Source organism: Sapajus apella, unplaced genomic scaffold (genome assembly GCF_009761245.1).
Source record: "Sapajus apella isolate SASKATOON/1434 unplaced genomic scaffold, GSC_monkey_1.0 scaffold862, whole genome shotgun sequence".
NCBI lineage: Eukaryota > Metazoa > Chordata > Mammalia > Primates > Cebidae > Sapajus > Sapajus apella.
In genome coordinates, this window is record NW_022437788.1 from 1 (window position 1) to 25,259 (window position 25,259).

The window sequence follows — 25,259 nt, forward strand, 5'->3', positions numbered from 1 at the left end:
GAATCTATTCCCTCCACTGCACCTGAAGGATTCTTGTAAAATGCTGTATGGCCAGGCCCTTTCCTGCTTTAGAATTGTCCATGTCCTCCTCGTGGTCCTTGGGCTCAGTTCAAGTCCCTGAGTGGCTTCACAGGGCCTCTGCACCAGGCCCCTAGTGTCTCTCTGGCCTCAGGCTCCTGCCATCCTACCTTTCTTTGGATCTCTTGCACAGGACTCTGGACCTTATGCGGACTTTCTTCCGTCTGGCATGTGCGTCCAACTCTTCTGTAAGCCTCCTGATCCCCATCTAGGTGTGATTCCTCCAGGAAGGGCTCCTGCCACCCCTTCCCCCTCCTGGACTGTGGACTAGGTACCAAGCCTAAGTGCTACCTTAGTATCTGGATGGTGTCATCTTTGCCTGTCTGTCCATACAGCCACACTAAATTCTGTAAGGACCTGGCTGGCTTCTGCCCTGTACACACGTGTGGTAGACATCAAGTATTTCTCGAGTAAGTGGATGGGTCTGGGCTGCCAGTCATTTCTGACATCTCCCAGGTGTGGAGTTCACAGTGGATGAGGCTGATGAGGAGGCTGTCCGTGAGGTGACAGTGGTGGCCTTTTTTTCTCTCTTGAAGGTGATTAGAATGACTGGTTTCATGAAGGGCCTCTACACAGACACCGAGATGAAGTCTGATAATGTGAAGGTAGGTTGGAGTCGGGCTTCTCCTGTCGACCCCTCGCTTAATGGATGGGACTTTTTGTCATCCAGGTGGTGTGGTATGTGCCGTTTCTGTGCTGCATGTGGATGGAATACAAGGTCGGTGAATTCATGAATTGATGTATATTCCCTTTCTCATTTCATTTTCTCATTGTGGCAACTGCATGTCATGCTAGTTTTATTCACTGAAAAATGGAATTGGTATTTCAAAGGTTAATGCTAGCCCATCAACTAAATTAAAGGTTTTACTGAATTGATTTTGTTTTGTCAGTAAAGATCAGTATTTCTAGATTTGTTATATATCTAAAAATAGCTTTGTATGTAAACAGAAACTATCCTGTGCCTGTTGAACATAGGATAATGCAAACTCTTCAAAGTATTATAATATTTGTATTTTCAATGGAAATATTTCAGGATAAAGATGCAAAAATCAGCTTCCTGCAGAAAGCCATAGATGTGGTTGTAATGGTTTCAGGAGAGCCACTGTTGGCCAAACCAGCCCGAATTGTGGCCGGCCATGAACCTGAGAGAACAAATGAGCTGCTCCAGATAATTGGAAAATGCTGTCTCAACAAGGTACTGCTACCGCTGTCCTGGCATTTTGAACTTAGTGCCTGAGTAAAAAGCAGTCGGGGGCGAGGGACTCAAACGTGTGGACGGTCTAGGGAAGGACTTTCAGTGGTGTCTGTCAAACGCCGTGCTTCGAATCTGATCCTACCCCTTCTGGAGCCCTAGAGATACAGGAGGAGTAATTTAAAACCGAATAATAAAACAAATAAGTGTTTGTTTGTTATACATAAGTTCTGCAAGCTTTCAATATAAAATCGGGAATGCCGCAGGCACTCTGTGCCCAGTTGGCAGCTGGAGGCTGCAGGCCCAGGCTTCCGTGCCCTCTGGCTTTCTCTTTTTTGGAGCTCCGTTGAGGACAGGTAGCTGCTTCCAGCCAGGGCTGGGGTGTCGCAGGAGTGCTTTTTTTCTTCCCTGGGTCTTGTGGAGGTCTCTGTTCTCTTCCTGCATCTCCAGCCTGTGGTGTCTGCTTACCTGTTGCTCTTCTTTGCTCTCTCTCTCCCAGTTGCTGTTTCAGTTGTACAGGGAGTAGATTTGTTCTTGCCCGAGCTTGTCACAGTGGGCTGGAAACTTGGGTGTCAGGCCTCAGGCTTCTCTGGTTAGGTCCAGCCTGGGCCACGTTTGTCCGAACATTGGAGAAGGTCTTCCCCCAGCGTCTTTCTTTTGAAGGCCAAGTAGTCGCCCATGGAGGAGCAGGTTGGGCTTGTACTGAGAGTACAGTTAATACAGTTTTCCACATACCTAGCGGGTGGTTGGCTGGGGGCTAATCTTAAATGTAATGCACATGGGAAGAGGTGGGTTTCAACCCCCTCAACAGCAGTGGGTCGTGGAGGTATGTAGGGGTGTCCAGCCGACTCCTTGGAGGCCTCGCCCTAGTGCAGGTCCAGCATGCAAGCTTAGAGACTTGGAAACAGATTTTGCTGGTACACTGGCCTCTGTTCCCAGGCTCCCCAGATCCCCTTCCCGGGTCCTTTATGTTGCTTGTCTTTCTAAAAAGCACATCTGACTCCTGTCTCCTCTGCTGAATCTTCTCTGGCTTCCAGTGGCCTTGGGGCCGGGCCAGCTCCATGGCATGGCTTGTGAGGCTCCTGGAGACCTGCTGCTACTTTTCCCCTCAGGTCCTTCTGTCATTCCCCACACCCGAGCCCTCCACTCCAGTCACACGCACCCTGGCATTCAGCCCTGGCCCGCTGTCTCCCGTTGGCCTCGTGCCCTGGTGCCTGCTGGCTTCTTAGTGCCTGAGCTGCCTTCCTCCTCTAGCCTCACCGAGCAACAGTGTGGCGCCTGTGAGCGCCGCCTTGAGCCCAGGCCTCTCCTCCCTCCCAGGCCGACTTGGGTGCCCCTGTAGGCTTCCTACAGGCTGTTGTTTCATTGTTGTGTCTGTCTGTGCCCCCAGTACATGGTGAGTCATTGGCCCATGGAGCCTGGCACGTGGCAGTCACTTTGCGTGTGCTTGTGGAATGAGTGTGTGAGTGAGTGGGACTCCTGACTGGAGATGTCATAGACTCTGGATGGCTGTCAGGGATAATTTTGCATTTGACAGGGCTTGAATTAGATCAGATTTCCCCCCCCATAATTTTATTATTGTGTTAAAACCCACATAACATAAAATGTATCATCATAACCATGTTGAAGTGTACACTTCAGTGGTGGGAAATTCATTCATCAAGTTGTGCAGCCATCACCGCTTCCATCTCCAGGACTCTTCATCTTGCAAAACAGACTCTGTCCCCATGAAACACTCACTTCTTCTTCGCCCAGCCCCCGGTCCCTGACAACCTCCATTCTGTTTTCTGTCTCTATGAATCTGACTAACCTGGGGGACCTCAGATGAGTAGAGTCATGGAGTATTTGTCTTTTTTTTTGACTGGCTTATTTTACTTAATATATTTCACTTAATTTCACTTTATGTGCAGTCCGAGTTCTCCAGGTTTACCCATGTTGTGGCATGTGTCAGAATTCCGTCCCTTTTTAAGGCTGAATGATATTCCATTGTAGTGGATCCATTGTATTTTGTTTATCCACTCATCTGTCAATGGTACAGTTTGCACCCACATTTTACCTATTATGAATAATGCCGCTATGAACATGGGTATCCAAGTATCTCTTCAAGACCCTGTTTTCCATTTTTTGGGGGGATAAATACCCAGAAGGGGAATTATTGGGTCATATGGTAAATCTGTGCCTAATTTTTTGAGGAACTGTTATACTGTTTTCCATGATGGCAGCGTCAGTTTACATTAATGCATGAGAGTTTTAATTTCTCCACATCATTGCCAATGCTTGTTGTTTTCTGTTTTTTTAGGAGCAACCATCCTAATAGGTATGAGGTGGTTAGATAAAACCTTAAGGCACTTACGGCTGGGATTCTACGATCCCATTAGAAGTTTAAGGTATTTGTAGAGTTGCATGGGTCAGCTTTATTGACCTTGAACACACACATTCACTTTTGACAGCTTGGGTAGATGGGAACCAGAATTCATTTAGCTTGGGTGGACTTTACTGTTAATGACCGAAGTGCTGAAAGTAATAGTTATCAAGTTATCCTGTGCTTTGTATATAATAGATAACATTTTCAAAACATATTTCATTTTTTGAATCTGTCTCATGAGCTATCTTTGAATGATGATACTCTGTTCCGTCTGCTGATCACATTTCACCTAACACCTCATTTCCTTACGTTTGGATGACAAGCTCTCCAGCGATGATGCGGTGCGGAGGGTGTTAGCTGGAGAGAAGGGAGAAGTGAAAGGACGGGCCTCACTGGCCCCAAGATCTCAGGAACTGGATAATAAGAATGTGCAAGAAGAAGAGTCCAGACTTCACAAAGATACGGAGGTGAATTGCAAGTTGCATGTCTTTGAAAATCAAATAGAGAGTCTTTTTGTGGTTTAGGTAAAAACATTCATAGATGATTTTGTTTTTATTTTTTAGGGTAGAAGAGACTCTGAAATAAAAGAGAGAAGTACAAGCAGAGATCGAAAACAGAAAGAAGAATTGAAAGAAGACAGCAAGCTGAGAGAAAAGGACAAGGGCAAGGAGAAGGCCAAGGAGAATGGTGGAGACAGACACAGAGAAGGGGAGAGAGAGAGAGCCAGAGCCCGGGCCCGGCCAGAGAGTGAGCGGCAGAAAGACAGAGGCAACCGGGAGCGGGACCGAGACCCTGAGCGCGAGAAGGAGACAGAGAGAAAGAGTGAGAAGGGAAAAGAGAAGGAGAGACTGAGAGACAGGGACCGGGAGCATGACTGGGACAAGGGGAAGGACAGGGACAGGCGGAGAGTGAAAAATGGGGAGCATTCCCGGGACCCAGACAGGGAGAAGAACAGAGAGCACGACAAACCCGAGAAAAAGGTAAAGTCTTGCTAAAAACCCCGCCTTTCACTTAGCAAGAGTTTGTGATGGTCTCAAACATGATTTTTATCTTATAATGTGACTAGGAAACTGGTTTCCTTTTATGCCAATTTAAAATTATGACAATCTTGGATTCTCAATAGAAACCCAGAGATACCTGTTTCTTGCCAGTTCTGTTATTTTTGGTTCATCCCTTAACAGAAGTTTATTGTTCAGCTGATCATTTATTAAGGCATTATTCAGTGTGTTTCCAACCTTTTTCTACTTCATGTGCAGGGAGAATTCTGCTGGATCGTGAGCTCCCTAAGAGCATAAGGTTTCACTCATGTTCACTCTTGGATGTCCGGCCTGGTAGAGGGTCTGACACCTAGTAGCTTTGCAGTAGACATTTGGTGGTGGAGAGCATCCAGGCAAGGGATGATGGGCCTTTTAGATCATGAAACTCTAGATGGAATTGATCATTCGATAGTGGTTTCTGAGGTCTCCCTTTGTGGAATTTTGATTTGGGAGTAGTAGAAGATAATTTGGAGGAGGAAGTCAGGAAAATATTATTTAATGCTTGCTCTTTTTAGAGTTTAATGATTCCCCACCAGGCATGTAGAGAAATCAACATTTTTCAGGGTTTGAGCTGATTGGCAAGGTTACCCTTGTCCTTGTCTTGCAGGTATTTTAAGGTGTGTTGCTTCTCCTGTGCATGTCTTCTGTGTCGTTTGTGTTGCTCTTGGTATTGCCATGAAGGCTTTGGAGCAGCCTCTACCTTTAGCATTGCATGCAGTGTTGATGTGCAGTCTGAGTTGTGTGCCTGGTGTCTTTCAGAGCATGGATGTTGCTCAGTTATGAAGGATTAGGGCTGCTTTCAAGGGCTTTTAGGCATTAGCAGATAAGTACAATAAGACCTCAGTTTACTACAATTCTTGTTTAATTAAATTTTCCGGTAAATTTAGGGTTGGCCAGAAAATCCTATTGGTTTCAAAGCGTTTTCTAAATGTGTGGATTCCTTCTGGACCCACTATGTGGGTCCCCTACTCGTTCTTTGGAGGATATAAAATTGTAAAGCATCCTGTGAAGCTGGTGGAAGTCATCATCTCCAGCTGCTAGAGAGGAGGACACTGAGGTTGGAAAGGGTTTAGATCTGCCCCATCGATCTAGCCAGGCACTGAGGGGCAGGCCTGGCTGGTGCTGTGACCCCTTCCTCCTGGGACAGCCATCTTGTCTTGTGGCACTGCGTTTCAGGGTGTGCCTGCCCAGGGGTGGGGGTGGGCACCACAGGACTGACCTGAGAAAATCCTGTAAACCAGGCTTTCTTGTGGGGTCAGTACAAGTCCGTGTTGAGATCTGTGGGTCACAGTGGGAAAGGGGGCGCCTATGAGGAAAGATGGTGGTTTGTTCGTAATTGAGCATGGTGTTTTACAGGGTACTTTGGAGTTTTATTATTTAAAATGTCACTCTTTCCCCCTCCTCTGCACGTCCTGTAGTAATGTACCCTATGCTATGTCTCATAACCTGCCTTTCCTTATGAGTCTTAGAAATTACAAGGACATTCCCCATCTTTTGCTCCTTTTCAGAGGTGTAAGAAAAAGTATTTTTCATGGATCTGATGTTTCTGGGGCACCAGCACATTCTGGTGTATTTTGCTGTCACGAGGCAGCCTAGGAAGGGGCCAGCCTTCCTCAGCTCTCAAGGCCTCTGGCTTGAAGGTCCCCACGTTATGTTCCCTAAAACTGCTAATGAGGCAACTGACTTTTTAAGTTTAGAGAAATAGTTCCAAAGAAAATCTTAGATGCTGATATTTGGGAACATATCAGAGCCAAGTATAATGATGGTTTTGTTTAAAAGCATCTGAGACCATGGCGAAGTGATATTTTCCTACTCGAAGCTGGTGCTTTCTCGGCTGCCATGAGATTTGTGTGGATCTCGCTTGGTGGTTTTGCCTGCCAGGCTTTTCTGTGGACAATCTGGGGGCTTCTTCATTGAGCCGTGTGGATCTGGGAGGCAGCTGCATCCTTTCTTCTGGTAAAAAGTGCCAGGCAGGTGTGAGCTGCTGTGAGATGCCTCTCAAGGAATCCAGTTCCCAGGGACTTCAGTCACGTCTGATCTGGGGAGTCAGGAGACTCATGTTCTAACCCTGGTTAGAGCTCAGTCATTCTTTATTCTCTTCCCCATTTTATTTCTGTCTAGTAGAAAGGGTGGTGAGACCGTAGTCTACCCCATGGGCTTTTGCAAAGAAGAGGTACAATAGTAGATATGAAAACACTCAGAAAATTAAGAGTGCAGTTGAGAGGCCAGGTGCTAGGTTAGACTGGCCCTGTGGGGGTCCCGGGCCCCTCTTTTAACTGCCTCTTTTATGGGTAGCACGTGCGTAGTACCCAGCCTGCAGACATGGGTAATTACTGCTGATACAATCGGATACCTTCATAATTAACTTATGAGGACATTGAATTGTTAAAATATTGAACAGGCATTCTTTGCTTTTCAGTCTTCCTGGAGGAAAATCTCGGTGAAGACAGTCTGTTCTCCTTCTACTCTGAAATGTGTCTTCTAGAGAATTGATTTAAGGCATGAGATGAGATGGTGCTTACGGTTTTTATGTAGTTTATGTTATGAGAATGCCTTCCTCACTTAAAGTCTGAAGCCTTTGCTTAAGAAGTATTGCCCCATTCTATTGATAAAGTTACCTTATGATCAGCAGAGGTGACTGGGAGCAGTTTCTCCGTGGGTGTTTGTTCCTTCCCTCACTTCCGAGTTTCACTGGGATGTTTCCAGGAAGTTTGGCATGGCATAGGGATTTGTGTTCCTGTGTAGCTTCCTGAGAGGCAGGAGTGTTTGAAGTCCTTGCCCACCTACTCTGCCCTTACGGGAAAAGATTTCCCTGCCATTGGCTTGGAAGACTCTTGGGGAATCCAGGCAGCAATAACAGTGGTGGCTAATCAGAGCAGTGTTGAGATGTTCTCATGGGAAGAATGATTTGACTGTTGGTCAGTGTTATAGAAAATATCTTGATGTAATTTTAGATATTATGGATTTGAATAATTCTAAAGTTTGAATTTTTTTTTTTTTTAATAGTCAGCAAGCTCAGGGGAGATGTCTAAAAAGTTGTCAGATGGAAGTTTTAAAGACTCCAAGGCTGAAACAGAGGTAAACTTTAAAAAATAACCTTAAGAGATGTCAACTTGTAGTTGTGTGGGTCTGGTGAATGCTGTGTCCTCCCCTGGTCCACTGAGGCGTGGAGGGAGTGTATGGTCTGGGCCTACCTGTAATAGGTCCATTTTATTTTGTTGTAAAAGTAATGTGTTACGTGCTTTACCTCCTGGTAAAATAGATGGGCGTGTGTATTCTCTGATTTTCTGTGGGGCACTCCTGGGTTTACTTATGCTTTTATATGACAAGTGTGATGTGTGGTATGATAGGGTTGTCATTTTGGGGAGAAGGGGGAGGTGACATTCAGGATGAATCTGGAGGAGACATAAGTCACCAGGCAGACAGGTCCATTGGGAGGGACCCCTCCAACCTCTGCTTGGCCTGTTCAGGACTCCACCATGCATTTCCTGGGGCTGGGGCTGGGTACGGTAGAAGCCCATCATCCCCACGTGGGCCATCTTGTGGAGGTTAGACTCATCCCCAGCAGTAGAGGCCACTGAGAGGTTTAAGCCAACTTTCGTAACCTAGTTTTGCATTTCAGGAAGTATTCAGTAGGCTGCAGGGGAGATGGGTTAGACATAGAGCAGAGGCTGGGAGGCCAGTTAGGAGAGAGAGGTGGTCAGACTGGAACTGTGTCAGTGGAGGGAGGACTAGGATATGCTGTTTTCTCTGATTTGGGTTCTGCTTAAAATACATGTAAACTTTTACCCTCAGAGTTGCTTACAAGTGCATTTAAGTAATTAAGTATATAGCGACAGAAGTGGAGTCCTCGTAAGCACATCTGATAAGAGATTAGTGTTTCTCAAAGTCTGGTGAGTAGGTTGCTGACCTTTCTAGGGCTGTACAAAAAGATGGAATTCTAAATATAGTGCAAAAAAGGTTTTGGCTTCCTTGTAATTGATACTGTCAGGTCTTGAGTCCTTAATTGTATTGAGTTTTTAAAGCATATGGGCACTATTGCTGCATTTCCTACTTGTTCTTCCAAAAGCAGAGCTTGAAAAGTAAATCTGCTTATGATATCGCTGTGTGATACATCAATTAATTTCTTTTCATTCTTTTTTCTTTAAGACTGAGATTTCCACTAGAGCATCCAAGTCATTGACAACAAAAACATCAAAGCGGCGATCCAAAAATTCAGTGGAAGGTACTACAAAACTTGCATATGCAGCTGAAAATATGGATGTTAGTTGTTTTTTGCTTTAATCTCAACATCTAGTAGGAAAGAACTCCTGTGGCTGGAAAACAGACTTGCTGTGTCTGGGCATGAACAGCATGTGGAAATAATGCAGATTTGTGGCCGTTGCACACGCCTGCATGTGTGCTCAAGTATGTGAGCTGATGGCATCAGGGCAGAGTAGCCCTCTTTGCCGGAGATCTGTGTTAAAATCTAAAAGTTGTGATCAAATTTTCATTTTCTGGAAATACTTACCAGCCGTCTTCATTTCAGTGGTTCTGTCCTTTGCATTGGCAGGCTACATTTAATCCTTACACAGGTTGGACATAGAGCACATACATAGGTGGATAATGTTTATGTGTTTAAAAACCACAGAAATGATGATTGAAGTCAGGCTAAAAGCCGGAGCGCAGAGGCCTGGCCTGTGGTTCGCTCAAGGGTAGTACCTCATCATCCTGCCGAACACAAGAGTGCCAGGCACATGCAGGGAAGCCCTGCTGGAGGCCACGGTGTTGAAGGCTTATTTTCCATTGAAGTATGACATTGTTTTGAATGAGCAGCACTAGTTTCCGGAAAGTCATCCTTTTCCTAAATTGTGTAGGTTAAAGAAGGGTGGCAAGACGTAGCAGTGGGAATTTCTCGTAGGAAAGGAGGCTTTCTCAGCCTGCCTCTGTGGGGTAGCTTACGTTGTGGGTTCCACTCTTGCACGAGAATCAGTAGTGTGCTCATGACCAGCTTTGTGCCAGAAGCCTTTGCTCTCTTTTGGTTGACCGCTCTGGGGTAGGTTTCTAGAAGCGCAGTGGCTGGCACAAAGGGCGTGGCATTGCAGCTTCTGCGTGCCCTTAACGGCCCTTCACCCCACACCTTCTCCAGTGTTTTAAAGGCATGCTGATTTTGGTGGATGAAAAACAAAAAGTTAATTGCTAGTGAAATGGTACTTTTTGTTGTATGTGAGTGTTCTGGGCTTGTCTGATCTGCCCGTCCTTTCGTTTGCCTGGGTTCTTCTTGCTGCTGGAGTCTGTGTTCTTACTGATTTGCACACGTGCACTGCATGTTAAGGGCGTCTGCCAATTTGCCGATTTTTGCGTGTGTTTCTTATTTTTTTTCCAGTTTGTTTCTGCTAATTATATTTGGTTTGGTTTCTGATTTGCCTGAGTGTTAAATTGTTAGGTACTTGAGGCCTCTAATCTTTCTTTTGGCAATCTGTCCAGAGATTTGATATGTGAAGATTTGTGTTTTATCATTCATTTTTTCGCTTAATATTTTATCTCTTTAATTCATGATATAAGATGAGGCTCTGAATCTGTTTTGTCAGACAAATTCATCAGAGGTTCCAGGATCGGTTACTAATTAATTGAACGCTTCTCTCCTGCTCTGTGATGCCTTTTGTAGTCTGCGTTATAGGCTTTTTTGTGTGTGGTGGTTTTTACTTCCACTGTTTTATTTTTACTATCAGTTTCCTATCAATGTTCTTTTCAGGAAAGTTTTAAGCCATCTTATTTGCTTATTCTTCCAGGTGAATTTTAAAATCACTTCACAACTCAAAGAATTCCACTCCTGCAAAATGAACAAACTAATGTGAATGTAATTGGACTTGTGTTAAAGATATGCTCTCATTAGGTTAGGAAGATTAGACACCTCTAATTTCAGTCCCCCTCTTTCCAGAACACGTGTGCATGTGCCTGGCTGTGTCTGTTAGTCACAGTGGTTGCTTGCTGGTTTATTTTTAATTTTTTCTTGGAAATGGTATTTTCTCTCATTTAAAAAATGATTATTGTTGGTATGTAGTGGCTTCAGTTTTTTTTTTTTTTTTTTTAGATGGAGTTTCGCTCTGTTGCCCAGGCTGGGGTGTAGTGGCGTGATGTCAGCTCACTGCAACCTCTGCCTCCCAGGTTCAAGCGATTCTCCTGCCTCAGACTCCCAGGTAGCTGGGATTACAGGTGCATGCCACCATGCTGACTAATTTTTTGTATTTCTAGTAGAGGCGAAGTTCCACCAAGTTGGCCAGGCTGGTTTCGAACTCTTTGCCTCAAGTGATCCACCTGCCTCAGCCTCCCAAAGTGCTGGGATTACAGATGTGAACCACTGCGCCCGGCCTGTTGTTGCATCTTAATCCAGTAGATCTTCTGTTGGTTCTTTTGGGTTTCCTAAGCAGACAGTTGTATCATCTGCCCTTTCCTAATCACTTGGGATATTTGCATCTGTGTTTACTGGTGAGCTTGTGCTCTGGGGTTCTTTTGTATCTTAAGAGATTTTATTACCAGACATTTTTGGGTTTTTTGACACTGAGTTTTCTTGAGTTACCAACAGCCCAGTGAACTCTTGTCTTCTCCTCCTGCTAGCCAGGCGCTGACCTCACTGTAGGTCTCCCAGCACAGCTGGCACTCTTCCCGAACATTCTGCCTTGCTTAAGTAGGTTTGCATTTGGGTAAATGCCCAGTTTCCAGAGGTGTGTGAGACACTGGACCTCTGTGTTCTGCTCGAGGGGATGAATGAGCCTTCACTATGGGATGTGAGGGGAGCATGTTTGTTAAACATGCTTAGACTCTTAAAGTCATTCTGGAATCCTGCAGAATCCAGAAGGCATTCTGCATAAGATTATGACAATTTTTGCTTATTCCTAAGTTGTGCATATAGAGCTGATCACTTTGACTTAATGAGGATATTTTAATTTCATTTGTTTGTTAACTGCTTTACATTACAAATTAAGTTTAATATATATTTTCATTGTGCAATTTTATGTCAGGAAGAAGGGACCCTAAAGCCAGTGAAAATAGTCTTTCCCCTGAAAAAGAACATAACTCTTCCCACTATAAAGCTAAGAAGGAGCATACCCTGAAACAGCTCGGTAAGCTGAGTGAGCCATAGTGGAGGCTGTGAGTGAGTGTTGAGAGTTGAAACTTTTGCCGCCTGGTCCTTTGCTTCTGCTTGGTCATTGAACATGTGGAAGTCTGCGAGGGGTGGCTGGATGGGTGTTGCCCTGCTTGCCCTGGGGCCTGAGCTCTAGAACACTGCCTTCGGGCCGGAATGGAGAGGGGCAGAGGGACCTGTTGGCCCCCTGCAGGGCTGCCCCCGACCAGGTGGGAATTTCTTATTCTGAGTCAATCACAGGCTGAAATTGTCCATTTGAGCCTTACTTCATTGATTCTGCAGACATTTATGACTCAGGGATGCATTTTTGCATGTTAGTTTGTGATGACTCTTCAAGGAAAACGAAGCCAAGAGGAGCAGGGATGAGGGGCTGTGCAGGGAGGATGTCTCTGAGGGAGGACATCTGGACAGAGAGCTGACTTGGGCAAAGGAGGACACAGGTGTGCATAGCCTCTGAGCAGAGCCTCTGAGCTGGGGCAGGCTTTCCGGTGTGAGTGGTGAGGCCGGGTAGAGAGAGGAACAGCGATGGGGGAGGGGCTGGGCCAGTAAGCAGGACCCAGAGCTGCTGGTCCTGGTCCACAGCAGCTTTGTGGTTCACAGTGAGTGCATACAGAAGTCCTTGGAGGGTTTTAAGCAGGACAGAGGCAAGATTTGACTTAGGTTTTAGAAGGCCTCCTTTTAAAACTGTGGAGTGGCAGGAATAAAGGCCACAGAGCAGTAAGGAGGGGGCTGTGGCATCCAGATGAGAGGAGGTGATAGTTCAGACGAGTGGTGAGAGCAGCTTGGGTTTACTGTGCTGATGGGTTGGATGCCACTTGCTCGGATGGAAGGAAATCAAAGATGCGATTCATTCTGGGAGGGGTCTAGGTTCCTGGGGGTGACCTTTATTGACGTGGAAGGTTCTAGGAGACGCTGGTTGGTGGAATGGGTGACACTGTTAGGGATTCTGTGTTGACAACAAATTTGAGGTGGCTGTGGACCAACCAAGTAGAAACATCTAGTAGACAGCTGGGTGTATAGACTTGGAGATAGGAGAGAGCTGGGGAAACTGAAGGTAAAAACCAAAAATGGAGAGTTCTAGCATACGAGTGATGTTTACAGCCATGGGCAGTAAGTAGTCCAGGGGCGTGTGTAGGTAGGAAAGGGTGTGGTGAGCTCCGGGGCCTGCTGTGGGCTCCCAGGTCGGAAGGTGGGGGAGGGAGGGGAGAGGAGGAGGAGGGGGAGAGAGGAGGAGGAAGGGGAGGGGGAGAGAGGGAGAGGAGGGGGAGGGGGAAAGAGGGGGAGGCAGGGGAAGGGGAAGGGGAGGAAGGAAAGGGGGAGGAGGGGAAGGGGAAGAGGAGGAGGAGGAGGAGGAAGAGAAAAAAAGATGGAGGAGGAGGAGGAAAGATGGAGGATCATCCTCACAAAGGAAACAGAAGTCCAACAAGTTGGAGGAAAACTTGGAGAGGAAGAAAGTGTTAGGGAAGGAGAGGGGGCTTCTTGTCAAGCTCTAATGTGAGGGAGTCATGTGGAGGCTGAAAATTGGCCATTTAGTTGACGAGACAGTTTGCTGGTGACCTTCGTATATCCCCTATAAACCCCAACTAAACCAAACACAAAGTCTTTTACAGTATTTTAATCTGTTGTTAACTATTTTATGTCAGGAAGGAAGGAGGATAATATTTCAGCTAAAATTTTAGACTCCATAGTGTCTGGAATAAATAACGAGCCAAATCAGGAAATAACAACTTCAGAAATCGGTAAGAAAAATAGATTCTTTAGTTTCAATTCCTTACCCCTTTAATGTGAATGGCTATGTCTCAGTGTAGTTATACATTTAAAAAAAATTATTCTAAACACTTTTATGTTCATCAGACTTTTTCATGATGTACTGAAGATTGGAAATGACTTGAGGTTTTACTGCTTTAATATGCTAAGTTACGTCACTTTATTAACTCAGCTTTAAGTTAATTGATGCCTTTTTGGTACATAGCTTATGTTTACATTTCAGTCAAAATGGTTTCTTAATTTTGCTGCTGGGATTTCACAGTGGTGTGGGTGATGACATAGAGAAACGGTTTTTCTGTCTTCATCCTGCCCTGCTATATTCTTCTCAGAAAATGCTCGCAGTAGAGATGTTTAAAGTGCTTCTCAGGCACTGGGGAAGCCGGCCTGTCACAGCCAATCATCCTGCTGGCTCAGAGGGGATGGGCCTTGGTTCAGTATCAGTAACTGCGGTCATCTGTGACTACAGATGGAATTCTTCGGAAATACTCGAATTCTTCAGTTGCATTTAAGGAAAAAATAGTGTAAAATTAGACTTTAGGGGGAGATAAGATTTTTGCTAGGCCCAGCTTGCCTTGTATCTGTCTGACTTTGATGAATTCTGAAGTGTAGCTGGAATGCCGATGGGTACACCTTTCTTTCTCTGCATGCATTCCCCTCAGAGCTGGCACTTCTAGGATTGGGCGTGATTGGTACAGCAGCTGCAGTGTGAAAGGTGATCTGTGGTTATTTTATTCCAAGTAGGGCGATTGTATGGGAGTTACCTGGGTCTTTGGTAGCATGGGATGGTGCAGTAAACGGTGACTGAGTTGGAGCAGGGGTTTCCTCTGAAGAGAGCCCTTGCCACGTGGAAATGCATGTTATAGCTCAACCGTATCTTGTGATGTATGTTTTCTTTTTGTGGGAGCTTTCCTCATCCCCAGGCATCTGTGGGGAAATGCCCAGACGCTCTGCGGTCCTGTACGCAGGAGAGGTCAGCAGGCAGTGGCAAAAGCCTGAGGGGTAGACTGCTGGGAGCCCCCATCCGGGTAGCTGGGAACCCATCTCTGAGACCGCTGGGGCAGTTCCCCACCATCTGCTTACCTGTCTCATGACCTTAGCCAGCCACGTGAGGGGGTTCTCTGAGCCACAGTTTCCTCATCATAAATGGGTATAAAGAGACCTGCCTGAGGGTGAAGGAGGTGATGTCCATAAGGTGGTGGCTCGTCCCAGGCACGCTGCGGTCTAACCTGCTTTATCACAGGTCACCTCAGCTGAACTGCCAGCCCCGGATCAGGGCGAGACAGCGCTCATCCTGAGATGGGCAGTGGATGTAGAACAAATTGAAAGCATTCTCCAGACAGGTAGTGAGCACTGTGTAGGTAATATCCACAGGTGTGAGATAGCACAAGCCCCCCGCAGTGAGAAGCAGAGACTCTAACTGTGGGTTCTGGGTTCAGCTTTTTGCAGAGATAGGGATGGAGCCTGATGCCACCTGCTGAGGAGCAGAGTCTCTCCGTCGGTGGTGGTGTAGGGATGGGTGGCCGTGCTGGGGGTCGGGAACAGTGGCCAGGAGCAGAGCCTGCGCTCTGGAGAGACTCCTGGTCCATCCTCTCTCTCCTTCCCCACCCTGGCCCTGTTCCCTTGGGGTCCTGCCATGGCGCGGGCCTGGGCTCTCTGTCCTTGCAGTCGAAGGTGTTGCCTTGCAGTGGCCATGGTTAACATTTGGAATTCAGAGTTTGCTGGCAGTTGTTACAGTTCCTTGATTTCTTCATTGAGGGTGAACCCCAGGTGCACTGCCATTGGGTCTGGTTAGCAAGCCGGTCCTCACAGTACTTCTTAGTGCTTCAAAGAAAAGTCCACATTGTCAAAGAAAGCTGGCCTGTGTTGCAATGACGGACCCAGCCCTAGCGAGCCCTGTGCCCATAGTCTGGGTCATCATCAGAGAATTTGTGGGGTTTATGTTATCCTTTTGATTTTTTGGGTGGATTAAAGAGTTTGGCTGGGCGCCGGTGGCTCATGTCTGTAATGCCAGCACTTTGGGAGGCCAAGGTGAGTGGATCACAATGTCAGGAGTTCAAGACCAGCCTGGCCAACATGGTGAAACCCTGTCTCTACTAAAAATACAAAAAATTAGACAGGTGTGGTGGCAGGCGCCTGTGGTCCCAGCTATTCGGGAGGCTGAGGCAGAGAATTACTTGAACCTGGGAGGTGGAGGTAGTGAGCTGAGATCGTGCCGCTGCACTCCAGCCTGGGCGACAGAGCAAGACTCTGTCTCAAAGAGTTCAACGAGGAACTTACGCATTTCTTTTTGAAAACATGAACAATTTCTTCCTGTACTTCAGTTGTTATGCAAGATGTAAGCTGTGCTTTTTTCTCTTTACAATTGTGTGACACTTCCAAGTTTTTCTGGATCATTAAGCCAGGTCTTTATTTTGCTTAGTTTTCCTCATTTCATGTTTGCTTAATTGTTTAAATATTTTTATTGTGAAAAATAAAAGTAGAAAGAGTACAACTAATGTCCATATACCTCTCACCTAGATTCACTAGTTCTAACATTTTTGCCATTTTGCTTAATGTACAGTTACGTGTGTGTGTATATATGTATTTCTTGAGACGGAGTTTCACTCTGTCACCCAGGCTGGGGTACAGTGGCACAACCTGAGCTCACTGCAACCTGCGCCTCCTGGGTTCAAGCGATTCTTTTGCCTTAGCCTCCTGAGTAGCTGGGACTAAAGGCACCTACCACCACGCGCGGCTACTTATGTATATTTTTGAGACAGGACTTTGCTCTGTCACTGAGCCTGGAGTGCAGCGGTATGATCATAACTCACTGCAGTCTTGAACTCCTTGGCTCAAGTGATCCTCCTGCCTCAGCCTCTCGACTAGCTAGGACTACAGGCATATGTCACCATGCCTAGCTAATTTTTTTTTTTTTTTTTTTTTTTTTTGTAGAGAGGGCATCTGATTTTGTTGCCTGGGCTGGTCTTGAACTCCTGGGCTCAAGTGATCCTTTCACCTCAAACTCCCAAAGTGCTGGGATTACAGGCATGAGTCACCATACCCAGCATATAGTTACATATTTTAATGACCTGTTTCAAAATATGTTAAAAACATCCTAACACTTTGTCTGTAAATACTTCAACATGCAGCTTAAAAAAAATTACATTCTCCTACATAGACACAAAAGTACATTCTCCTACATAGACACAAAAGTGTTGTCTAACTCAACTCAGTTATTACTTCCTGATAGCATCTGAATCCCAAGCTGTATTCTCTTTGTCCCAGAAATGTTTTTTTCTTTTTTTTAAACACTGGCTATTTGATCACATTTAACTCAGTGTAGCTAAAATTCGTGCAGAGCACTGGCAGAATGACGATCTCTTGCAGTTGTATTGTGGGCCCAAGTCTGATTAGTTTCAATAACAGTGACTGATAGGGACCGGCCCTTCCAGCCGGCCCACAGGGCTCCTTGCTTTATGCACAAGATCTCATTTGACTCAGGATGGCTCCATGAGGTGGGCAGGCCAGACTGCGGCCCAGGAAGGCTGAGGGGTCTGACCAAGGTGTAGCCCGTGGAGAGAGGGAGCACCAGTGTTCCACCCTAGGGAGTCTTGAGCCAGGGCTCACATTCTTACCTACAAGGTTCCTTGGTTACCAGGTAGTTCCAGACAATAGATTGTGCTTATGCTGTGATTCTTTTTTTTTTTTTTTTTTTTTTCCAATTTATAGCCATTTTTATTTTATTTTATTTTATTTTTGAGATGGAGTCTCGCTCGCTCTGTTGCCAGGTTGGAGTGCAATGCCACGGTCTTGGCTCACTGCAACCTCTGTCGCCTGGGTTCAAGTGATTTTCCTGCCTTAGCCTCCTGAGTAGCTGGGATTACAGGAGCCTGCCACCAGGCCCAGCTAATTTTGTATTTTCAGAAGAGATGAGGTTTCGCCACGTTGGCTAGGCTGGTCTTGAATTCCTGACCTCAGGTGATCAGCCTGCCTTGGCCTCCCAAAGTGCTGGGATTACAGGCGTAAGCCACCGAGCCTGGCTATCATTTTCATTTTATAAGTGCATTATTTATTTTTTAAAAGCTATTATTTGACAGATTGGTTAATCCCTTCTCTGTGATTAAAAGTTGATTCTACAGTGTGGTATCGTTAGTGAGCGTATAGTCTGTTTTCATGTTGTGTCTCTTGGTGTGAACCTGGGGTTTAGTAAAGCTTACATAAGAATACTACTGGAACTTTGGAAAGGTAAAATTGTGCAGAGTGTCGTTGGTCTCTGAATTACAGAATGAAGATAACGCATTTATAATTTACTTACTGTGATGGTGGTGGGTATGGTAGAGTATGGAAAATATTTGACACTTAGAAATCAAGTATACAACTTAAAATGATTAGTGTTTTCTTGAGCTAGAATTGCCAAGCTTATGTTGATTTTTATTTTTTTTGTTAAGAACTTAATATTTCATGTTTATTCTCTGGTTACCCTGTATAAAGTATAAATAACTATTTGAATCAGACTATTTAAGTCAGCAACATTTTCATAGATTGATAAAAATGTCTTTATAAAATTATATTTCATCTATTTTATGTAGTTCTATTACATTATAAATAAGACAGTTGGTAGTTAATGTCAGGTTGATTCTGATATAAGCTGTTTTGAATAGTTTGAAGAAATTATAAGATTGTGTTTCAGGAAAGGGAACATTTTTCCAGTTTTATTTTTGTCTCTTAGTTTCTTTTTAGAGTGGCAGGTCCTTTAACTATGGGCTAGTTTTCTAGCTCTGGGTCCTGTTGTAATTTAGAACCTGTTCCTCTAGCCCCTTCCCCGGCCCCTATATCCCCTGTTTTTCCAGACAGGATCTCACTCTTACACCCAGGCTGGAGTGCAGTGGCACAATCATGGCTCACTGCAGCCTCATCCTCCTGGGCTTACGTGATTCTCCTGCCTCAGCTTCCTGGGTAGCTGGGACTACAGGCACCTGCCACCACTCCTAGCTAATTCCTAGCTAATTTTTATACATATGAGGTTTTGCCAGGTTGCCCAGGCTGGTGCCTTCCTTGGCCTCCCAAAGTGTTGGGACTACAGGCATGAGCCACTGCACTCGGCCCTTTTTTTTTTTTTTTCTAGATAGGGTTTTACTTTGTTCCCTGGCCTGGAGGACAGTGGCGTGATCATAGCTCACTGCATCTCCCAACTCCTGGACTCAAGTGACCCCTCCCACCTTGGCCTCCTGAATAGCTGGGACTATACAGGTGTGTGTACCCATGCCTGGCTAGTTTTTGAAATTTTATATTTTGTGTGGAGACAAGGTCTCCCTATCCCTATGTTGCGTAGGTTGTCTTTACATTTGGGCTCAAGTGATCCTCCCACCAAAGACTCCCAAATTGCTGGGATTATAGGTGTGAGCCACTGTGCCGAGCCTGTGTTCGTTTTTCATAGCAAAAATATTTTCTCAGGTATTTGGTATTTTTTCTGTCTTCATAAACTTTGGAACATCAGTCAGTAATTAGTAGGCAGGTATGTGGAAGTTTTCAATATGGCCAGGACTGTGCACTGTGTCCAAAATATTTTTCTTTTCTTCCTGCGTTCCTGAAACAGCCACCTACTTGCAGCCTCTCAGCTGCTGGGTCTGGCTCTAGTGTGGGGCGAGTGGAGACTGGCAGTGTCAGGTAGCTCCAGAAATGGGGGCGGGGACAGCCTATTCCTCCTGGCCCAAGCAGACCCAGGACACACAGTCTGGGGTTTTCTTTCCCCTTCACCTAATTGCAGAGCCACCCATGGGGAAGGAACATTCTAGATGCATGTTTTCTAAAAACTGCCTTTGGTGAATCCTTTGTAAACTCGCAGTGTGGGAAGACGTAGATAAGTGAGCATGCTCTGTGTTAACGAAGCCGCTGATCACCGGCCCTTTGGTGTACAGTCTTAATGACTAATTTCAAACTGTTTTATGTCAGGAACAAAAGAAGCTAATATTAACTCAACTAGTATTTCAGATGATAAGTCAGCTAGTCTGTGGCGTGAGAATATTGAGCCCGACCCTGCAGTGAAGCAGAAAGGTAAGAATGGTCCTGTTTTGTCCTCTTCTGGCGAGAGCAGTCAGCCTTCCAGAGCCTTCTTCCCAAAGGGCCACAGCCCAGAGCTCAAGGCTTTCCCTTGGATCTGAACGTGGCGAGTGATTCACTTCTGGCTTTTTGCATAAACTAGAATCTAACACAGTGGTTTCTTGATAACGTGAGACCCACTCGTGCTCCTCTGTGCTTTGTGAGTGAGAGGAGGTGGCATGGTTCATCACTCGGGAGGTGTCATGAGTGATCCCTGAAGTTTCAGGGTCACTGCTTGGAGAGCCCCACGGGCCAAGCAGTGTGCCACCCACACTTCATGGTCACGGTGCTGTGGCCACCATAATTTTTCTGTCATTTTTTTTGAATGTTGAATTATACCTCAGTGACATTTTACTTTCATCATAAATTTTCTCAGCCCTAAAAAAAACTTTGGTAAAATAGCCATTCAGTGTTTGTGTTTTAAGGCCTTGGAGCTCCTAACAGGCCTGCAGGGGTGCCGGTGCCCAGGGAATCAAGGCTTGTGCAGGCGGCAGCGACAGGGTGGGGTGTGGCTGATGCTTGTTGATTCCTTCAAACAGAAAATACCTGTCCAAGGCCTATGACATGTCAGCCCTGAGGCCGGGAGTGCATTGGCCAGTGAAGTCAGACTGGCCCTCTGCCTTCCTGGTGCAGATGAGGCTGCAAGATTCACTGAAACCATTTGATGAAGTGGCATTCTGGGGCAGGAGGGGCTTTGGGTGGTAAGGTTGGCCCAGGGAGCCTGCAGGGCAGAAGGGATTTATAAACCAGGATCCTAGCTGGGACACAACTGCATCAGGGCTGCCTCAGCCCAGAGGAAGCGCAGAGCCAGGTCCCTGTGCCACTTTATGGAGTTTAGCCATTATTGGAAGAGCAGCAGGAGGCTAATCATATCTTTAGGAGGAGCAGTATAATGATATTTAGATTTTAACGAGCGGCCATGTTAATTAGGGAGGATTAAAAAGAGTGTCCAGAGAAGAGAGAGAGAGAGAGAGAGAGAGAGAGAGAGGCCTGGACTGTGGAGGAGCTCCAGGAACAGAGAAGGGATTCCAGGGCTGCTGGCACGTGTTGGAGGAGCTGGCCTGGAGCGTGGAGGGAGACCACAGGCTAGAGAGGAGCTGTGAGAGTTGCTGGCGCCGGTGATGGCGGGAGCCTGGGTGGGGACGAAGTCACCTGGGACAAAACCATGAGAGCAGGAGCTGGCAGAGCACTGGTGCCATGGAAGCACAGGCTTCAGGGAGGAAGCTGTGTGCCGTGTGGCAGGTGCCTTGGGTTCTGGGTGACGGGGACTGGAAGCCTCCATGGAAAGGTAGAGAGTTTACTGTGCTCACTTTCCTTCTGGGTATCAGCTTTGTGGTTGAATAACTGCGCCTCTCAGGAACCTTTCTGTGAGCTCAGTGACCCAGAGTCTGTCCCCAACCCCCTGGTGTTTTAAAGAAAGAGCTGGGGGTTTGCAGCTGGGTCTGCTGCCCACCCCCAGGTTGCTGGTCTCTGCTAAGCACATGCTCCAGGCTGCGCAGCCATGAGTAGAAGATTTGCTCTTGGTCCCGAGCAGTCCCGTCCCACGGTTGAGCTAAGTCCTCCAACCCCGTTTCCCCAGAGTGCTGGGGTCTCTGAAACTGCCCTTCTAGTGGCACTATCTGGGACCACATTCTCTAGGCCCCTCCTAACCACTGTGCCCTCCAGTCCCCTAGGCCCTGGAGGGTGCCAGGCTGCCCACTGTGCTGTGGCATTGTGGGGCGTGACCTCTGGAGGCTCCCAGGCCCACACTAATAGGGTCCTCTAGAGCCTCCCGGTTCCCCTTGATCTACAAGCTTGGCCACTCTCCCCCTGCCAGAGCCCCCCTCTTTAGGGCAGCGTTTATGAGCTCGTGACTGTTACGCTCACGAAAAGTTCTCCTGCGAATAAACGAGCCAGAAGTGTCTGGAGTGCTTGCTCCTCACTCTGTTGGGTGTAGACCCTCAGAATAACCCAGGATGCTTTCTCGAGGCTGTGTGAACTGTCCCTGTCTGGGGTGGAGCCATGTTAAATGAGGAGTTGTGTCTGCCCGTGTAGTGTTCTGGGTTGTCTTGGGAATCCATGTTCTTTCCGCTCTTCTGCAAGTGCATTCATGCATGTTGAGAGTGTGAAACAGAGATTTTCCACCTGTGGTTTTGAATCCACCCCACCCCTGTGGTGCCACTGCTCATTTACTTTGACTGTTTAGGTTACATTTGTCCCCAAGACTCAGCACTTGAAGGAAAAGGATCATGGGTGAAGGTGCAGAGGTGGGCCTGTGTTGAGCTGGGAGATTTTCTTCTGCTTCAGGAGCTGATGGAAAAATACCGATTATGTCTATAAGATGGCTGTTGCTGGCTATCTCCCAGTCTTAGGAACGGCTGGGATTTAGCTGGCCGGGTTCAGACTGTCGCATCATTGCCTCACATTTAGATGCTTTTCTGTGGCTCTGGCTTTGTCAATTCTTGTCTCATGAACTTGTTAACTTCCTCTCTCCGATGTGCTGTCTCCACACCCCTGTGTCCTGTTTCCATGTAATACCATTTTATGATGCACGGTGTGTTTACGCTTTGTTTTTCCATCTTTGAAAATAAAACAAAATGGCAATAGGGACATCAGAAAAGCGGTTATGAGGGAATGATCTTTTTTTCTAACAGACATCGACAATTATGTACAATGTGCTCTTTCTCTAATTCTGTTCTCATCGTTTACTATATTGAGGTTCACTTACACTAAAGTTAATTTTCTGCTGTGCTTTTTTTTTTTTCAGGCGACTCCGCCAGTGATGCAGGTGAGGAATGGCCTTAGGCACCTGTGTGTCACATCAGGATGCATGTTGTGAATGTAAACATGGGCTCGAAGATTTATGTTTTATGAAGTGCATTAGTGAAAGTAGCTTAGTTTATGGAAACAGATGTTAACTACCCTAATTTAATTTGAGATTTAATTTGTATGTTTTAAGTTTGCAAAGAATACATTTCAGGATTTTTCCCAGAATATAAAGTATGGTTCTAATATTCAAATTCTGACTATTTTCTAAATTATTAATTTCTTTTACTTTAAGTAGTGGAGTAAACTTAATTGTCTTAATAGTTTAGGCCTTATTATTTACCGCTTAATTCTTTTTATCAAAATGAAGAAAACTTTGTTCACATTGGAAACATAATATGGTACATACCAATGTAGAAAAATCAAAAAATGCAGAAGAACATAAAGAACAAAACTTAACAGCACTGGTAATTCCACTGCTTATAACTTAAATGAATATTCTTCTAGAACCCTCTCTCTCTGCATATATATGTGTACATATATAATTTTTAGATATATTACTGTACTGGATTGTTTCACACAAAAGGGACTAGCATGTGGCTGTACCATAATTTACTTAGTTACCGGTTAATTGTCAATACTATCAATGATGATAAGTGAATATCTTGACATGTGTTCATTTCTCCTCTTGGGTTATATTTCCTTTAAGTGTGGAGTTGATCAGCCTGCCTTTCGAATTCTATTTCTGAAGTAGTTGAACCCGTTTGTATTTCCTGGGCTTGAGTGTACCCATTTTCCCAAATCTTCACCAAGCTTAGATATCAGACTTCGGTTTTATCTTCAACAACATGATTGATGGAAAAATTGCTCATTTGTATTTGCAATTACAAATGTATTTGATTGCAAATAACTGCAAATACAAACGCAAAAAGAATTTTCAAATGGTTGTCAGTGTGTTTTTTCCTTTGTGAATTGCTAATTGATTGTCATTTGTTTAGAAGGAGACGCTGGACCTGCTGGCCAAGATAAGACTGAGGTGTCAGAGATTCCAGAAATTCCTAATGAGCTTTCATCCAGCATCAGGTCTGTGTGCTTTTAATCCCTTTCCCTCAGCAGTGACCACACCCAGGACGCTGCTATGTTTCTCTTTCTACTTCTTGCTGTTTATTTAGCACTTGAGCTAACTTACGAGGAATTACTTGTAGAGAATAGAAAAAAGTAGATCATTTTTCTGTACCTCAGTTATATAACCATATGCAGAATATTTTGGAGATTTAGGGGAATTCAAAATTATGTCTGAATTATGTCATGTTTTGATTAATGATAGTAGTGCTATTTCCTTGGTATTTTGAAATGACTGAAAATATAGTTTAAAAGATGGACACTTTCTGGTTGGTTGGGTTAACGGGACATTCTTCCTCTTCTGCAGAATAGTGTGTCCTAACTAGCCCTTGATTATGGTCTGGAGATGATTTTCCACTTTGAAATGTGTAAGCCTTTCATACTCCTTTTTTGGTTTTCTGATATTTGGGTTTAGAAAAATTCCTCGGCCTGGGAGTGCAAGACCAGCACCTCCCCGGGTCAAACGGCAAGACAGCGCGGAAGTGTTACCGCTGGAGAGGTAAGGCTGGCTCAGCAGGGCAGTTCGGTTACATAGTGTGTTCTCCCCTGGGCACAGTGCCTCCACTGAGCGATGGGAGAGGGAGGCCACAGATGGTGCTGGAAACTTGGTGTCGAGGAATGAAAAGTGAGGTAGACTCTTGCCTCACACCATAGGCCAACAGGCTTAGCAGATGGATGAAAGAGGAAAGCCCCTCATGCATGTAAAATTAAACCTTAACATCCATGGGAAAGTGTTGGACTGCATTTCTCTGATCTCTAGGTTGAAGACTTGCTGCTTCTGTTTTTTTTTTTCCTGAGATGGCGTTTTGCTCTGATGCCAAGCTGAAGTACAGTGGTGCGATTTTAGATCACCGCAGCCTCTGCCTCCTGGGCTCAAGCGATTCTCCTGTCTCAGACTCCTGAGTAGCTGGGACTACAGGCATGCCCCACCATGCCCAGCTAATTTTTGTATTTTTAGTAGAGGCAAGGTTTCACGATGTTGGCCAGGATGGCCTCAATTTCTTAACCTCGTGATCCGCCTGCCTCGGCCTCCCAAAGTGCTGGGATTACAGGCGTGAGCCACCGTGCCTGGCCTCTAGATTTGAAGACTTTCTAAGCATGAAAACAATGCTGAGGAAAAAGTAGGGGAAATTTAGGGGCTTATTTGCACAAAAATAAAAAATAGAAGATGGTCAAAATGTTATAAGCAGGCTGGGTATGGTGGCTCATGCCTGCAATTTCAGCATTTTGGGAGGCCAAGGCAGGCAGATCGCTTGAGGTCAGGAGTTTGAGACCAGCCTGGCCAACATGGTGAAACTCCCATCTCTACTAACAATACAAAAATTAGCTGGGCCTTGTGGCATGTACTTGTAGGCCCAGCTACTCAAGAGGCTGAGACAGGATAATCACTTGAACCCAGAAGGTGGAGGTTGTAATGAACTGAGATCACGCGGCTGTACTCCAGCCTGGGTGACAGAGTGAGACTGTCTCAAAAAAAAAAAAAAAAAAATGTCATAAGCAATATAAAGACAAACAAGACAGGATGGATCAGAGTGGGTTTCAGATAAAATAAGAGGCAGGAATTGGAGGCAGCGGAGCAGATGTGGTTTTCCAGGAGTTTTTTGTTACAAAGAGAAGTGAAGGAATAAGACTAGGAAGAGGGAAAGGCAGTGTCAAGGGGAGTTATTATTTTTCTGATGATGGGAATGATCCAGTGGAGGGGGACATTGATGACGTAGGCGACGTGGGGCAGGGGTTTGGTGGAGCAGA

General features: G+C 45.6%; 1 protein-coding gene across 5 annotated transcripts; it reads left to right on the forward strand.

Annotated features, from left to right (window-relative positions):
- Positions 1–24: 24 nt before the first annotated feature.
- LOC116546405 (TRAF3-interacting protein 1-like) lies at positions 25–24,324 on the forward strand. 5 transcript variants are annotated; one of them, XM_032272677.1, is made up of 12 exons: positions 25–683; positions 1,112–1,273; positions 3,959–4,102; positions 4,199–4,615; positions 7,679–7,750; positions 8,822–8,897; positions 11,674–11,775; positions 13,442–13,537; positions 19,497–19,598; positions 22,390–22,410; positions 23,387–23,471; positions 23,926–24,324. In XM_032272677.1, exons 1-12 carry the CDS (start codon positions 624–626, stop codon positions 24,011–24,013), a joined length of 1,425 nt encoding a protein of 474 aa, XP_032128568.1. In that variant the 5' UTR covers positions 25–623; the 3' UTR covers positions 24,014–24,324. The 5 variants fall into 5 exon arrangements, with proteins under 5 accessions (XP_032128568.1, XP_032128569.1, XP_032128570.1 ...); XM_032272678.1 differs by lacking the exon at positions 13,442–13,537 and having other exon boundaries at positions 27–683; positions 23,926–24,322; XM_032272679.1 differs by lacking the exons at positions 11,674–11,775; positions 13,442–13,537 and having other exon boundaries at positions 29–683; positions 23,926–24,319.
- Positions 24,325–25,259: the final 935 nt, after the last annotated feature.